Here is a 16,178-nt window from a genome sequence, read left to right on the forward strand (position 1 = left end):
CGTCGAAACAGCTTCACCAAAATGTTAAAATATGTATGTCCCACTAAGCTGGAGCAGCGTTAACAGAGTGGATGTTCAGCGGACTGATCTGCTACGCTTGAAAAGAGGCGCTACAACAACCTGGGCTGCTCTAACTGCAAATGAAGTGCGGGTATCGATACCATTATTCCCGAGTGACGGAACTTTTGCTCCATTAATTTAGCGGCCGAGTCCGAGACACGGAGGGCGAAACGACACAAGGTAGTAAAAGATAAAAGTAAAAACGCGTCAGGTAAGTTCCATAACGGCTCCAGAGTAAGAGTTGTAGGAAGCTTAAAAAGCTGGAGTTGGCCACATGGGGCAGTAACACCCACCGCAGTCGATTAAGCCTGTATACAGACTTTTAATCTGACCCGTCGAATATTGGTAAACAATCTTCCAAATTATAGTCAAGAACGCTTCTCAGTTACCGACTTAATTTTCCCGAAGCAACAGACCAGAATCACATTTTCTTGCCGGCGTGTCAGGTCGTGATTCCCGCTCACGCTCTCCGTCCGCTCTTCCGATATATTTATACGTAGCAGCTGAGGTTAATTAAACCTTGTGACAAGTGTCCTATATTTCCAGCACTGTCCCCTCTGCAGCTGAGCCCAACCACCACCACAGCATTCATTTGGACTTTTTCCTGCAGTATCCGCACGTTTTCTTTGATCCCCCCCCCCCCCCCCCTACAAACACTCTAATAATCCTTATTTAAACAATTACTTTTTTTAAAGTTGTAAAATGAACTAAGAGCCGAATCCAGAGTTATTTTCCTCGGCATAATAAACGGTCATCTGACCAACAAAAATGAACAAGTCCCTTCAGCTGAGCTTTGGTTGCCAATCAACAGCGAGCATGACTTCTTCTTCTCCTCCTCCCTCACTGTTCGCAGGAGTCGTAGTCTACACAGAAGCCCCGCTGTGCAACCACTTCACTTAATTGAGTTTTCCTGCTCTCGGGAGCTCTATGTCAGGAACGTAAATAGCGAAGCCACGACCAGAGTCGTGGTGCCCTCCGGGGCCAGAGGCGCGTGGATTGTAATACACGGTGGTGGTGACGACGAGCCGCGCTCGAATGTCGAGGTGGTGCCCAGCTAACAATGGGCTAGAGACAACTGAGGAGAGGCAGCATTCATCCACGCTGGGACGGAGCCGCCTCATTTCTGCTGATATGACCGAGACCCGCAAACTGGAAGCAAGCGTCATAAAGCTTGAACATGATATGCATCTAATCTAATCTTCAAGCCCGCTTAGTTTGGTTGATCGACTTGTCTTTAACTCCCACGTAAGCTCTAATAAATCTCTTAGGTCCTCCAGTTGATCCATCATATCTTAAGGAGCTTGTCGTACCATATTGCCTCACCTAGAGAGCTGCTCACTAAATTTCCAATTTCAGTCGGAGTGTCACGACCCCGGTCACCAGACTATGAAACAGCGCCGCAAGGAGTGACATAAAATCTCATTGTGGCCCCTGACCCCAAAGAAAGTTTGCCCTCTCATGTTCTAACAGTATACCCTTTGTCTTAATAAGACATTAAAATAAGAAGGTGTACTTTTTATGGCTCCTAGATCCATGAAATGTCTTCAATTAGACTTTCAGACACATTTCCCGACAGGATTCTCTACAGTTGTTTTTTCCCATTTCCATGACATACACTATTTGTCTCCACTAATGGCTGTGTGGTAATTAATGGAGGTTCTCCAGAGGCTCCTGAAGCCCAGAGACTTCCATCACCAACAATCAGTTGGCTGCGAGCGGTTGAGAAAAACGGGAAGAGCGACTCGAAATTAACGATGTTCCCGTTTTGGGACGGCTCGCAGCTAAATATGCCCTCGGAGTCGTGGCGTTTCCGCTCGTCTTTGAACGCAGCATTAGCTGCACCAACGGGAGAAACGCCCCCTGAGTTTAGCTAAAGCTCCCCTCTCTCACACACTCTCTCTCTCTCTCTCTCTCTCACACACACACGCCTTGCAGCTGTCACATCCCGTCAACATGTCTGCAAACCGGGTGATCGTGTACGGAGGAAGAGGATCTCTGGGCTCCAAGTGTGTGCAGCATTTCAAGTCCAAAGGATGGGTGAGTGGAGGCGCTAACCCGACGCTAGCTGGACGTTACACTCGCACTTACGAATCTCACCGTATTACTTGTATTTCTGACGTCGACAGTGGGTCGCCTCCGTCGACATGGCCGCGAACGAGGAGGCGAACGAGAACGTCATCGTGAAGTCGAGCGAGTCGTTCAGCGAGCAGGCGGGACAGGTGAGGACAGCTAGTTAGCATCATGCTACATGCTACATGCTCTATTTCGTGTTTTATTGTGTCATGTTTCTGTCTCATTAATGCCGAGAAAGAGAGCCGTCGGTGTCGTCGGCTGCAGGCTGCACGCTGTCGTGTGTCCAGGAGCTAATGCACATGATGCGTTCACGGGATGTTCTATTTGCTCCGTTTTGCTCATCTGCTAATGCTGCGTTCAAGGCACATTCGAAAAAGAAGGGGGGAACATCTTTATTTATTGTACTATATTATTATTCGTGTGCCCAGGAGCTAATACATATGATGCGTTCACGGGATGTTCTATTTGCTCATCTGCTAATGCTGCGTTCAAGGCACATTCGAAAAAGAAAGGGGGAACATTTTTATTTATTTTACGATATTATTATTCCTGTGCCCAGGAGCTAATGCACATGATGCGTTCACGGGATGTTCTACTTGCTCAGTTTTGCTCATCTGCTAATGCTGCGTTCATGGCACATTCGAAAAAGAAAGGGGGAACATTTTTATTTATTTTACTATATTATTTATTTTCAACACAGCATTGTTGGTTTGGCTGCTTTTTGTTGTTGACGTCACTCGAACAATTGTATGTTTTTTTGGGGTGTGTTTTATGATATGATATGATATATACCTTTATTCGTCCCACATTGGGGACATTTAAAAATCACAGCAGCGGTGCACATCAGAGAATTAATAAAAAAATAATAATTATAAAACACAAAACTAAATACTAATACTAATACTAAATATACAGGGGGAAAACAAAGTAAAGTAAAGTGCTGAGTTTGCCAGGATCTCCAGCGATCTACTTTGTTTTATGAAATAATAAAAGTGTCTACATGTTGTCGGCTTGTGACAGTTTAGTTTATATCCGGTTTATCCAGTTATTAAGTGAACAGGTCACACCAAAACAAATACAGTTCTCAAACAATAGTTATATAAGGTTATAAATCTCCCTTTAATCATCACTCGTTCATCACCTGCAGTGAATGTTTTTTTTTGTCAAGCATGTCCAGCTGGTGTTTGATTTGAGAGTCTTTGTGAAAAGGTGTACAGAGTTCTCTCTCTCTCTCTCTCTGTGCAGGTGACGACGGATGTGGCCCAGTTGCTAGGGGAACAGAAAGTGGACGCCATCTTGTGCGTGGCGGGAGGCTGGGCGGGAGGAAGCTGTAGTTCCAAAGGTCAGGGGTCAACTTTTTTGGGGTCTTTGTTTGCTTTAACATTAATCATCAGCTTTTTTGCTTCCTTAAACTTGGCTAAAATGTATTTCAGACAGCAATTAGCTTAGCTTAGCATAAAGACTGGAAACGGGTGGGACGGCTAGCACGGCTCAGCCCAAATGTAACAGAGATCCGCCGAATAACACACATTGTTTATATTGAAGTGTAAAAATGACTTTTCATGTGATATGAATGATATTTCTCCGCAACCAGACACGCGTGGACGATTTTTTTCGTGATTAATTTGTCCACGTCTCTCTCTCAGATTTATACAAAAACGCGGATCTGATGTGGAAGCAGAGTGTGTGGACCTCCACTATCTCCAGCCACCTCGCCGCTCTGCACCTGAAGCCAGGAGGACTGTTGACTTTGGCCGGGGCCAAGGCTGCACTGTCGGGCACCGGGGGTAAGGGCCGCACACACACACACACACACACACACACTTGTGTTTACCGTTCTCATCACGATGGCCTGGTTTGGACTTTGAGATATATCGGAGACTCGATTGTGCAGGTAGCTTTGATGTCCAACCCCGTCGGTTCAAATAAAGAAGGTCATGGAAAGCACCGCGGGGCTTTGACCGGGGCATCGACGTTCTGATCAGAGGCATCTAGGGGGGCTGATAGGTGAGGGGGGGGGGGGAGGGGGGGTCTCACCCGGCTCACAACAGCGAGAGGAAGAGGCGTCGATAAGATGGATCCGAGAATCAAAAGCAGAGTTTTGTCCGTCAGCAACCTGTTTTCACTCCCTTCGCGCCCTTGAGCCTCCGACCCGCCGTCTTCATTTGACTCGACCGTCCGGACAACAGGAACGTGACCGGTGAGGGTTCGTTGACGCAAGGAAACAAACCACCGGTTGTTCTCTTTGTCATCTCCCCGACTGTTGAGGAAATAACGGGCAGATTTAATCACAGTAGAGATGATCGTTAGTTGCAGCTGTAATTTGAGGATAAAAAATAAAAAAACGGTGCACGTGAAAGTATAAAAGGGCGGCTCTGGAACCGGACGATCGCGACCAGGAAATCGTATTCAGTCTATTTTTGGACCCACGGGACCTTGTTTTGGAATGAAATATGTATGTTAAATATATATATATATATATATATATATCGAGTCAACGAGGGAGATTCCCTCTCTTTATTTGTAAAACTACACAAAGACTTTGCCTCTCTATATAGTAAAGCGCTGTTGCCGTGACGCCAGCCCACGAGGGATCCAGAGGGGATCTGGTGTGGTGCCATGTGATGCCCCCCCCACACACACAAACACACACACACACTCCCTGTATAAGCTAACCATGTGATGTCCAGCCCCCCCCCCCCCTGTCCGAGCCAACCATGTGATATGACCAGCCCGCTGTCCGAGCCAACCATGTGATATGACCAGCCCCCCCCCCCCCCCCCTCACCTCCTTCTGTCCAAGCTACCCATGTTGCATCCAGTCCCCCCCCCCCTCTCCAAGCTAACCAGATGAGGTCCAGCCCCCGTCCCCCCAACCCTTCGGCTCAGCACAAAGCTCATTGGCCGCTGGTTTATGGAGACAATGACTCAGCAGTTTTTCCCCGCGTGCACATTCTGCGTTAACTGCACTGATGCAGTTTGTGGATCCTGATCTCGTGCGTTCCCTTTGACTGAGTTTGTGTTTACTGGGAACCTTAAAGCCCCTCTGCAACAAAAAACCCACTAAAGCATCCGTTTGTCTAATTTAACACGCGTCAACATCCAGAGCCACGTGTCGGCCGGGTAACTCGCCGAGAGGTCCTTCCTGTCCTCCGGTCAGAGCGAGAGGAGAGTTGATGAGCGTTGACCAAAACCCATAAAGAGTCGGGTGGCTGATGGATTCCGGCGGTTGTTGCGGATTCAAGTTTTGTGAATGAATCTTGCGGTTAAAAGTTGTAAATATGACTCGACGCTGTAAAAGATAAGAAGTGAAAGTGCAAGATGAGTTTTTATGAATCCCAAAGCCGACTTGAGACCCAGGAGAGGTGGTGGGAGCTTGTGTCGGGGCTTTTTGGGGGATTTGGGGTTTGAAGCCGGGGGTGAGCCCCAACTTGAGCCCTTTGTTTAATTCGGTGCTCTCCGTGTGACTTTGTTTCTCCACAATCTCAAATCTGATTATCCTCTGAAATATTTGAAAGATATCCGACGCACAGCAAACGGCGACTCTGCTCTCTGGCCGAGCAGCTCGGGGGGCCGTCCTCCATCCAGGAGTCCGGTTGTTATTCCGGTTGTTATTCCGGTCCACGGTGGTGAAATCTGAAAATAAACTTTATTTAATAATAATCTTTTAACAAATTGTACGAGCGAAAAACAAAACAACCATCACAAAAACACTCTGAAACGTCAAAGTCACTAAATTACCAAACAATGGAGTTATTGATATGAACATCTCTGATTACTCCATCGGAAGAGTTAAAAATCAGAATAAACCTATAACGATTATTTATTTTCTTTTTATTCTCCTTCTTTTTCTCCTATTTCTTCTTATTTTTCTCCCCCTTTTTCTCCATATTTTCCTCCTTCTTTTTCTCTTCCTTCTCCTACTTTTTCTCCTTCTTCTCCACCTCCTTTTCCCTCTTATTCTTCTTTTTCTCCTCCTTCTCTTCCTTCTCCCTCTTTTTCTTCTCCTTCTCCTTCCCCTCCTCTCTTTTGGCGAAAAATAAAAGCTGTGTCGCCACTCTCTCTCTCTCTCTCTCTCTCTCTCATTGGTCAGGGGGTTGGTGGGCGGATGCTTTGCATTCTTCAGGAAGCTCGTTAGATTTGTTTTTTGGTGGGGATGAAGGGATGACTGGACTTATTGTTTCCAGATGCTGAAGCAACAACACATTCCTCCAACTTTTATTTGTTTTCCAAAAGCCAAAATGTTTCATATGCAGTGAGGACAACAACTAAAAACACACCTGGCTCCTTCTTTTGGTTTGAAAAGTTGTTCCCGCCTCCAATTTCCTTCCACTTGACCTCTCCGACTGACCCCCCAATGGACATTAACACAAGCCTTCCACCTGCCCCCCCCTCCAGGCATGGTGGGCTACGGCATGGCCAAGGCTGCCGTCCACCAGCTGTGTCAGAGTCTCGCGGACAAGAACAGCGGGATGCCGTCGGGAGCCGTCGCCGTGGCGATACTACCGTAAGTAACCGCGAGGACACGTCACGGTGCACATCCTGGTCCCGAGGTGGCGATTTGATATTCGTAGTCCACCAAAATTTGTCTCCCGAGAATCAAATTTGCCTCCACCTGCAGGCGGCCCGAGCGGTGGGCCGGCCGCATGGTCATTTTTGCACACCGCACTTAATATTCTATTCATTTAGGACGTGCTAAAAACAACATTCGTCTCCGTACGGGATAGTGGAACACGCATGGTCTCGCTGCCGGTACGGTCGTCTACTCGGCGAGGAGAACGACCTACCAGAACGTTTCTTTGAATCTCAATACTCCGACACCTTCATAGAACTTATAAAAATGTACATAAATCAACTAAGTTGAGTTATTTCCCCTCGGCATAATGAACGTGACATCTCGGCTTCGGCCCGTCGGAGAGATCGGCAGTAATTCGTCAGTTTTATCGTGGACTGTACGATCATGTCGGAAGAATTCCGATTGCACGAGCGCCGTCTGTCAGATGTTTCAAACCCCCGAGCCCGACACGCTCACGTGGGGTAAACGGATGAAACGAGACATTTGAAGACGGCGCTTTGGGCTCTCGGAATCTTATTTTCATTTTTAAATCCAGAATAATAGACTGAGTCGCAGCGTTAATATTTTTCGCCTTTTGCAGATTAAAAAAAAAATGTTGGCGTTCGCACTAAACAGGAATAATTGTTACTCGCATAACTCAAAAAGTATTAAACCGTATCGCATGAAATTTGGTGGGATGATTGGTTATTATCCGGGGACCATTTGATTAGATTTTGGGATCGATCGGGTCAAAGGTCAATGTCAAGGTCATGAAAAGGTCAAAATCTTCTTTTTACCATAGCGCGGTCAATTTTTATCCAATTGGCATGCAACTAATGCCAAAATGTTCATAATTCAATGCCCAATCTTGCGATATGTGAAGGTATGAGCTCTACCGAGTGCCCGTTCTAGTTTTAAATGCGGCGATCGAAAAGAAGCGGAAGACGCTTTTTAAAAATTCCGTGCCTCGCAATTCTCTCGTCACGTCCGACGGCGGCGTGGAGATGAGCTGCGGGAGAAAAACAGATGATATTAATACCGGGCTGCATCCACGTCCACCCGGCAGGCCTGTGATCTGCTGCAGATGAATGACGCACACGCCGCCGTGTCGCCGCCTCCTCCTCTGCGCTTATTGAATTTTAAAAGATTATTTCATTTTTAATTTTTTTTGCAATGTCATTGTGAGAAGCTGGAAATGTGTTTTCTCCCTCTGGTTTGTCTCCGGCCGTCACATCGGTTCAGCGTGAGCCCCGTGACTTGCATTTCTGGAGCAGCCTGTGTTCCCCAACCCCCAACCAGTCGTAAACCAACACTAGAGCCCGTGTGCGTGTGTGTTTGTGTGTGTGTGTGTGTGTGCTCTTGTGTCAGAACAGGTTGTGATTATAAGCTCCGACACATAAGCGCTGCAGGTAAATATTAGCATAGTTACACAAGGTGACGAGCGGAGTCTCTTGAATTGTTAATGACTTTAAAGTCGTGAAGATGATATTAAAACCAACATGATGCAAATCTGTTTTTCTTTATTTTTTTTTAAACCATGTGCTCTCTATTCGTGGTCTGTATGTGTGGAGGTGCTCTCTCTCTCTCCCTCATCTCTCTCTTTCCCTCATATCTCTTTCCCTCTTCTCTCTCTCTCTCTTTCCCTCTTCTCTCTCTCTTTCTCTCATCTCTCCTCTTCCCTCACACACACACACACACACACTCTTCTGTTCTCTTGTTTCCTCTTCTCTCTTTCCTCATCTCTCTCTCCTCTTCCATCTCCTCTCTTCCCTCTCTTTCCTCTCTCTCTTTCCCTCTCTCTCTCTCTTTCCCTCATCTCTCTCCTTCTCTCTCTCTCTTTCTCTCTTCTCTTCTCCTCTCTCTCTTTCCTCCTCTCCTCTCTTCTCATCTCTCTTTCCCTCTTCTCTCTCTCTTTCTCTCATCTCTCTTTCCCTCTTCTCTCTCTTTCCCTCATCTCTCTCTTCTCTTTCTCTCTCTTTCCCTCTTCTCTCTCTCTCCTCTCTCTCTTCTCTCTCTCTCTTCTCTCTCTCTTTTCTCTCTCTTCTCTTCTCTCTCTCTCCTCTCTCTCTCTCTCTCTCTCTCTCTCTCCCTCCCTCTCTTTCTCTCTGCCTCTCCTACCCACCCCCCTGATTGTGATCTTTCTTAATGTGACAGGGTTACCTTGGATACGCCGATGAACAGGAAGTTCATGCCTGACGCGGACGTCGGCTCCTGGACGCCGCTGGAGTTCGTCTCAGAGTGAGTTCAGCGAGTGTTCACGGGCTGCAGGGACCTCCGGAACATCTGTGTCACACCGACTCCACTTTATCAGCTCTGGATAAAAAAACACCACCCAACACTTCTCCTAGCCTCTCATAGCTTCTCAATGCTTATCATAGCTTCTTATAGCTTTTCATAGCTTATCCTAGCTTCACATAGTATATCATAGCTTCTCCTAGCCTCTCATAGCTTTCTGCATTCATGAAAAGTCGTCCCCTGCAATGCACTCGCATTAATAATCTGCGCGGTGTATTTTTTTGTAATCCAATGTGTTCACTTTAACCTGCCACACGCAGCCATAAACTGTATTTATTCCCCCAAATGGCCCGACGCTGATCTTTTTATGAGTTTGTTTTGTTTGCACTGCAATGAAACGTCTCGTCCCTGCCCATAAACCGTAATGAGCTCAACTTTATTTATTTCGCTCTCCTTTTATTAATAATCAGTTTTTTTTTTAAACCCCTAATGAGCAAAACTATATTCATGCTCAACTGCGTCGTTTAAACCTCGAACCACAATGTGTCGAGGTGGTGCACGACTCAATTTTCTCCGTCTGTTTTACGTGCCGTCATGCAGATGTTTGTAATTTCTCTGTTCTGCGTTCAGCTCTTTGATTTCCGATCATCTGACTCTGCGAGCGTCGACGCCGTTTGATGCTTCGAGATCAAGAGAAACGATGTTCGGCTCTCGAACGTCATGTTCAGACACTTGAACTGCACGCGAGCTCCGGATGCTGAGAGCGATTGCTTATTTTAAACGGTTATCTTTCAGGCCTTTTTATTATTTTTTACCCTCCCACTCCACAGAAAATCATTACAGTAATCGATAATCCCCCCGCTGTAAATAGATTTGGGTTCGTGTCTGGTCACGTATACACCCAACAAAAAAAGGAGACACGTGGGAAGAATCGAAATATGCCGTTTTACCACGAGATGGCCAAATGGATCTGTGCTGATCTGGCAGGTTCCACATGATTGATGGCTCAGCGGAGCGCTTGTTTTTCTCGCCTGCTCGTCCATCCGTCTTATTGTTCACGACGTTTATTCTCCTGCTGACGTGACCCACATTCACGAGGTTCTCTCAGCTTATCTCGTCAAATCCAATGTATGCAATGCTGAAGGTGTTGAGTCGAAGACGAGACATTTGAGATGTTTGAGTGAGCCGGTCCGACTTGAGGGTACCCGTAGAAGCCGTCTTCAGGCACATGTAGAGGTCAGAGGTCAAGGGATCCCTCTGAATATGACCGTCTCAGAGAATATTGCTCATCCCCCCTTACCAGTGGATTCATTGGCGATTTGTTTATTCGTCCATCTTTTCAACATTTCCAACCTTTTCCAAAACAACATGTCAGTGGGGCAAGAAAAATATATTTTCAGGTAATTAGTACAAAGGAAACTTTAGCTCGATCTCTGCTGGGTGAACGTCGGCCACGTTGAGAGGGGAGGTCTGTGTGGTTCTCCCTGCGTGGGCCGGGGGAGATTAAATGGGATTCGATCCAGATTGATAATCCCCGAGGAAACGAGCGAGGGTCAGAGGTCAGAGATGGAGACGATCTCCGCGTGGCAGGAAATGAAGGGATGTGCCCCTTTCCTTATCTACTGGCCGGCATCTTGCTGGCTTTCAAATGACGACACTTCCATTCAGAAAACCTGGACACAACTGTTGTGTTGCTTCTGGTGCTCATCATTGAGATTAACAATATAACGTCCAAAACGTATGTAGGATCCTGCCTTTGTTTAAAATTGTTTGAATTCTCAATTTCAATTGTTCTACTGATGAAATGGAAGCCAAAGTTAGTGTTTAATTGATGGTTAAAGGTGCAGCAATATGCACAAGAACTTTGATTTCAAATGAGCAAATACAGGTAAACAATCTGACCTATTTATATTAATGCAATTCTTAATAATTAATACAGAAGTGAACCAATAAATGGATACTGTGCATTTATTTTTATTTGTTTTCTCACTTTATTCTCAATTTTTTTTAAAGCCATCGAAAATGTATTTACACACAAAAAAGACAAATATATTGGAGGAACTAAATAGTTTTTTCTAAGGGGTCCCCATTAAGTCTCATCATGTGACAGATTCTCCTTTTAATATAATATTCATTTATTTATTTGCACGATAAAAGAAAAACAGTACAAATGTACCATTATTAAAAAGACACAGAATTGAGTGCAGGTGAGAAAAGAAACCTAAAGGGCTTATATAATATTTCTCACGAGGAACTCCTGCGTTGCTGTCGTGTGAAGTCTACATTATTCACTTTTGGACTGCATGTTTTATAGCGAGAGCAGTTTTGTTTTTTTCTGACACCATCATGATACCTTCCTTCAAGTATTTATTTCCAGAAGAGCACCTGGAAATTTCTATTTCACATTACCAACACAGATTTTCTTGACCCCGTCAGCACTCCCTATTGTTAAATCTTCTGTATATATAATATCTATATATATATCATTATTATGTACACTACCGTTCAAAAGTTTGGGGTCACCCAGACAATTTCGTGTCTTCCATGAAAACTCGCACTTTTATTTATCAAATGAATTGAACATTTCTTAGAACATATAGTCAAGACATTGACAAGGTTAGAAATAATGATTAATATTTGAAGTATTAATTTTGTTCTTCAAACTTCAAGTTCAAAGGAAGGCCAGTTATAGCTTATATCACCAGCATAACTGTTTTCAGCTGTGCTAACATAATTGCACAAGGGTTTTCTAATCAGATATTAGTCTTCTAAGGCGATTAGCAAACACAATGTACCATTAGAACACTGGAGTGATAGTTGATGGAAATGGGCCTCTATACACCTCTGGAGATATTTCATTAGAAACCAGACGTTTCCACCTAGAATAGTCATTTACCACATTAACAATGTATAGTGTGTATTTTTGATTAATGTTATCTTTATTGAAAAAACAGTGCTTTTCTTTGAAAAATAAAGACATTTCTATGTGACCCCAACATTTTGAACGGTAGTGTATATATACAAATATATAATATATATATATATAATATTATATATGTATATATTCTATAAATATATATGTATATATTCTATAAACATATATATAATTATATATATATACATATATAATATAAACTATATCATTATTATACAGATATATTAATGAATACAAATATATATATATATATGTATCATTATATTAATATCATTATTTATATATATATCATTTTACAGTATGTGTGTGTATATTGATTGATTGATTGATTGATATATTTATTTGTCGTTTGCCAGAGTACAGGTACAAAAGCATCGAAATTACAAGAAAGGGTGGATGAAAGATTACAGCATAACATGAGGGAAGAAGGCGAGAAAAAACACCAACCCCCCGACTATGCCCCGAGAGGGGTACAGTGTGGGAGCAGGAAAAAAACACCTTAGCACATAAGCACATACATTTTAGACATGACTTGCAACGAGTAGGAAGGGGAGGAGGTAATCCAACAACTGGGTGATCTAAGCCCATCCATTGGGGGCAGAAGGTAACCAGCACCGACAAGCAGCCAGCCGGTCCGGCGCCAACATAGCAGCGCCAGCCACAGCCCTGTCCGGTCCCACTGGGGGTAAAAAGCAGGCGAGGGCGTGGGATGGGGGGAGGGGGGTAGTGAATGCAATCAGTATTATTGAAAGTTCGTGTGTGCGTGTTCTGGTATGTCGTCCTCCCCCAGGCCACAACAGACAGAGTTCTCAGTCCGCAAGATGGTCGTTGCCATGGAGATAGCCTTGAAAGGTCCTGGGAGAAAACAACCACAGGTGTCTGTGGATAGGGGGAAGGGAATGAGAGAGGTTCTCACTTCAGCGATCTTCAGGGGAGTTGTTGTTCCAGTAACGGCCTTGGCCAAGGCACCGTTCTGGTTGAGGGAGCCGAAAGCAGATAAGATTGGGATTGTTTGGTCTGCCAGCAGCTACATCCAATTTGCGCAGCTGCTATTCCACCACTTTCCTCCCATTTTTCAAATCGATCCAATTTCGTCAGGCAGCCTTAGGGGGCTTTTAACGGCTATCACCGTTTCCTTAATTTTCCGATAAACCAGGGCAACGCCAAATCCAAACAGCAGAAATCCTGTAATCATAGTTCCGAATAGGTAGATGTCATCTACGTCCTCCACGGAAAGGCTGCTAGGCACACGACACGTCCATCGTGTAACCAGCTGCAACGTCCCGGCAGGACGGGCAGGTTCCCCCGAACCCAAGCTTCTCGTCGAGAAGACGGTGTCAATTGCGTTGAGAGACCAGTTGATCAGATGATCAGTTGATCGGTCCATGGTTTTTAGTTCGAAGAGCGATGAGGAGAGAGTCTCTCAAGTATAAAACAAGACAAAACATGACGAGAGAAGCCAAGCAGGGAAGGGAAGGTCATGGGGAGGAGAGGGAGAGAAAATGCGACCGCCTCCGAAGAGAGCCAAAGAAGGTATATATATATACATAGGTATATATATATACATACATATACTGTAAAATGATAGGACAAGTAGTAGATGGCACTATGTGTCTGTATGAGAAGGGGCTATAGATTAAATGTAGGAATGTGCAGTGATGGTCTTGAATAGACTGGGCGGTGTTGGGTGTCATATTAATACTAAATATGTGACTAATCAAATGAGCACGTTGGGTTTTTGACCGCTTCCTGAATAATCTTTGTATTTCCTTTTTTCTTCTTCTTCCTTTTGCCTCAGATTATTCTTCAACTGGGCCACTGGAGAGAACCGGCCGGCTTCGGGAAGCTTAATGCAGCTGCTGAGCTCCGGAGGGGAAACCCAGGTGGTGGCCTCGCAGTAGAGGACAGAGCAGAGCGCTGGGGATGGTGATTTAAGGCTGTGAAGGGAGTGACAGCGAGAAACTGGATGACACAAGGAGGTGGCGAGGAGACGACTCATGGGTTCATTTTGAAGGAGGGGGGAGGAGCCGTTTATTGCAAATGCAGCCTCACAGCGCCATCTAGTGGTGACTGTGTTGTTTATCAGGTAATGTTGTGATGGACTCTCTCTCTCTCAAATGTGAGGACCTGTTCAAGGTATTCTTTCCAAGATTCAGTGACGTTAAAATGTGTTAAATGAGACGCATCTTCTACTCACACAGTCCAAGAGAGGAAATTGAAGAAGAATTCCTGAAAACGCATCATGTGACTTCCTCCAAAATGCACATCGGCGACTTTACACCTAAGCTTCAGTCGTTTTCTTTAAACTTCTGTGAAATCCAACACACACACACACACACACACATATACATCAGTCACTGAAAGTCCTCTTCCGCTGGGGGAAAAACCCTCAAAGCCTCATAACGCCACTGTCTTATTCTCCCAAGCGGACAATAAGTATGGAGGTGAAGTGGCCTTATTTTATGTTTCCTAGCCGTCAGTGTCCTTTGTTGTATTGTAACCGAGTGAATTTCACAATAAAATGAATCAAAACCGAGCATCCGTTTTTGAGGTTCAAAGTTCTTTCTTCAACTAAATTAGTCGCAGTATTCCATCTGGAGTTTGTAATTCCTACACGTCAGATATTGGATGATGAATGGACCTGTACGTACATGACATCATTCACCCGTTAACAGGCTGATGGGAGGAGCTAAACATCCACCTGCACATCAGGACTAACATTCATTCACACGTTCATAAACCGTATGCGCGGCTACGGGAGCAATTTGGGGGTTAAGTGCCTTGCTCAAGGACACATCGACTTGGGCTAGTGGAGCTGGGGATCGAACCGACGACCCTCTGATTGAAGGACGACCCTGGTCCACCACAGTCGCCCACTACTCAGTTCATTTCATTCATAGTCGGCGATTTTGTTGTTTTTCTGAGTGCTGAAGAGCTTGTCCTTCATATTTACTTAAAGGAATACGACACCTACAAAATGACTATTTGTATATTAATTACTAACCCCCATGTTATCTTGAATATTTGAAAGTTTAAGACAATGCAGAAATGATTTTACATGTGAGTGAAGATGTGTTCCTTCAGGGTTACAGGGTGAGTAATTAGTACACGGTTTGTTTATGTGTGAGTTCAAGGTTTATTCTTGACCTTTTGGAAATGTGCAGTTGGTAAAAACAACAACAAAACGTATTTAAATTAGTAGCTGCTCTGGAACTGAAGACGAGCAGTGAAGGCTGAGATTGTTCAGTCGATCCGAGGGTCAGTGAATGTAACACCAGCTCTAAGTGGATACAGTTCTGCATCAACAGTCACATGGATTTATTTTTTGGGAGTGGATTATTGGAAAGATACAGACGTGCTATTAATAAAGTTTTGTGTGTGTGAGCAAATACACACATACAACTTTTTGTGTGAGCTTTTAGTAACTACAAAGATCAATTAAATGTGGATAAGAATTTTTTTGCAAAAGCGCCTGTCTTTTCCTTTAAACGCTGTAGTATATTTCTAACCACTAGATGGTGTTCTCTAACCACGAGATGGTGCTCTCTACTCATCCCCATTAATCAAGGGGATGAGTTGACGCTCACAGCTGAGTGTGTGCTGCACATGCAGCCACTGCGCACACGTAACTTCCAGAAGGGCCCTTGAGGGTTCACTCTGAGTGGATCGCGGAGCACCCAGGCCTTCCACTGCGACGCATGGAAATAATTTGATTATAACCAGTGGATTATCGTCCAAGGACCGCTCCATTGTTGTTGCTCAACCAACACGTGTATTTATTTCTATATATTTATTTCTATATATATTTCTCTCTCTCTCTCTCTCTCTCTATATATATATATATATATATATATATATATATAACATTTATTTATATATGTATAGATATGTATATTTATTTATATTTATTTACATTTATATATTATATATATTTATATATTTATGTATTTATTTATATATATATGTATATATGTAAATATATTTATATATTGATGTATGTATTTATATTTATTAATATGTATTTATATAAATTGATATATATATTTATATTTATATATGTATTTGTATTTATGTATGTCTATTATTATATATATATATATATATATATATATATATATATTATTATTGTTATTATTATTTATTTTGCCTTTAGGGGCCTTTAGTCTTACAGTCTTCTCCCGGCCGCAGTCCCAGGGGACTATATGTTGACAAGCACCCTGCACGCGGAGGATTAATAGGAAACGGCAAAGCTCCCCGCTAACTGTAGCTGACATGTATTTATTCTCGACCCCGGATAGTGATTCATCTCACTGCGCGTGCA

The 16,178-nt window shown here is 43.9% G+C and overlaps 1 protein-coding gene across 1 annotated transcript; it reads left to right on the top strand.

Annotated features, from left to right (window-relative positions):
• Window positions 1–1,940: 1,940 nt before the first annotated feature.
• On the top strand, window positions 1,941–14,394 carry qdpra (quinoid dihydropteridine reductase a). Its single transcript, XM_056439428.1, has 7 exons — window positions 1,941–2,097; window positions 2,187–2,279; window positions 3,379–3,475; window positions 3,780–3,920; window positions 6,531–6,639; window positions 8,842–8,925; window positions 13,656–14,394. The coding sequence occupies exons 1-7, from the start codon at window positions 2,014–2,016 to the stop codon at window positions 13,756–13,758; spliced, it is 711 nt and encodes a 236-aa protein (XP_056295403.1). The 5' UTR covers window positions 1,941–2,013; the 3' UTR covers window positions 13,759–14,394.
• Window positions 14,395–16,178: the final 1,784 nt, after the last annotated feature.

This window comes from Pseudoliparis swirei, chromosome 19, assembly GCF_029220125.1.
Source record: "Pseudoliparis swirei isolate HS2019 ecotype Mariana Trench chromosome 19, NWPU_hadal_v1, whole genome shotgun sequence".
Classification (NCBI taxonomy): Eukaryota; Metazoa; Chordata; class Actinopteri; order Perciformes; family Liparidae; genus Pseudoliparis; species Pseudoliparis swirei.

Coding starts and splice junctions, on each gene's coding strand:
- qdpra (XM_056439428.1), top strand. CDS start 2,014: ATGTCTGCAAACCGGGTGATCGTGTACGGAGGAAGAGGATCTCTGGGC. Junction 2,098..2,186: donor ATTTCAAGTCCAAAGGATGG/GTGAGTGGAGGC, acceptor TGACGTCGACAG/TGGGTCGCCTCCGTCGACAT. Junction 3,476..3,779: donor AGGAAGCTGTAGTTCCAAAG/GTCAGGGGTCAA, acceptor TCTCTCTCTCAG/ATTTATACAAAAACGCGGAT.